The sequence below is a fragment of the Microcebus murinus genome, chromosome 4 (assembly GCF_040939455.1).
Source record: "Microcebus murinus isolate Inina chromosome 4, M.murinus_Inina_mat1.0, whole genome shotgun sequence".
In the NCBI taxonomy this organism is placed as follows: Eukaryota; Metazoa; Chordata; class Mammalia; order Primates; family Cheirogaleidae; genus Microcebus; species Microcebus murinus.
Genome location: NC_134107.1, coordinates 56,258,667 through 56,259,862, shown reverse-complemented (window position 1 = coordinate 56,259,862; position 1,196 = coordinate 56,258,667). Strand labels below are relative to the sequence as shown.

Below are 1,196 nucleotides of genomic sequence, written 5' to 3'. Positions count from 1 at the left end.
TTATGTTATAAATGTTATTTGGGATTCTTCTGGTCTTTTTTTGATGAAGAGCTTCAGAATTTTGTCTTGGATCTGCTTGGTTTTCACCACATACACAATGGGGTTCATCACAGGTGGAATAAGGAAGTGCATGTTGGCCAAGGTCACATAGACATGTGAAGGAAGTCTTCGGCCAAAGCGGTGCAGCATGGACAGGCAGATCATGGGTGTGAAGAAGATGACCACAGCAGAGATGTGGGAGATGCAAGTGTTGAGGGCCTTGAGCCGGCCACCATGGGAAGCAATGCTTAATACAGTTTTCAAAATCAACACATAAGAAACAATTATGAGGAGAAAATCAAGTCCCATAGTGGATAGCACCACAAATAGTCCAAAGATACTATTGATCCTAGTGTTGGAGCAGGAGAGCCTTAAAATATCAGGATGTAGGCAGTAGGAGTGAGAAAGTACATTGGAGTGACAGAAGCACAGCCTCCTCAAGAGGATGGGGAGGGGCACCTGTACAGTGAAGGTTCGTGAAACAATGGCTAAACCTATCCTGGTGATCACACTATTGGTGAGTATGGACGAATAGTGCAGTGGACGAGAAATGGCCACATAGCGGTCAAAGGCCATTGCCAAAATAACAGCAGACTCAAAGTCCTGGAAGGTGTGTATAAAGAACATTTGGGTGAAGCAAGCAGAAACAGTCAGCTCTCGAGCATCCAGCCAGAAGATCCTCAGCATCGTGGGGAAGGTGAAGAGGGACAGGCCCAGATCAGAGGCAGCTAGCATGGCCAGGAAGAGGTACATAGGCACATGGAGGGTCTGCTCCCTCCAGATAACTGTCATGATGGTCATGTTACCCACCAAGGTAATGAGGAACATGGCACAGAAGGGAATGGAGATCCAGAAGTGCACAGCCTCCAGCCCAGGAATGCCTGTCACCAGGAAGGTGGTGAAGAAGGAGGTGGTGCTATTGAGAGGAAGCATAATGCCAGGGCTGCATACGTTTCCTAGAATGAAATGCATTTACTCAGACAAGATGATAAAATTTGACTTGAGCATTTATTTGACTACGCATCATACCTCGTCTTTTAAGTTGCTCACAATAATGTATCTAATATGAAATTGAATGTTCTTACTCAACATATAACACCTGAGCCTTTAGACTAGAAAGCAAGACCTTTTTTCTTGATCAGATTCCCTAGATAGTG

General features: G+C 45.1%; 1 protein-coding gene across 1 annotated transcript; it reads right to left on the bottom strand.

Moving 5' to 3' along the window:
* Nucleotides 1–972, bottom strand: LOC109730716 (olfactory receptor 51G2-like). The gene has a single exon (XM_020286835.2). It carries the CDS (start codon nucleotides 970–972, stop codon nucleotides 1–3), a length of 972 nt encoding a protein of 323 aa, XP_020142424.2.
* Between the last annotated feature and the right edge of the window lie 224 nt (nucleotides 973–1,196).

Excerpts from the sequence above, each read along its gene's own strand:
- LOC109730716 (XM_020286835.2), bottom strand. The coding sequence starts at position 972 with ATGCTTCCTCTCAATAGCACCACCTCCTTCTTCACCACCTTCCTGGTG.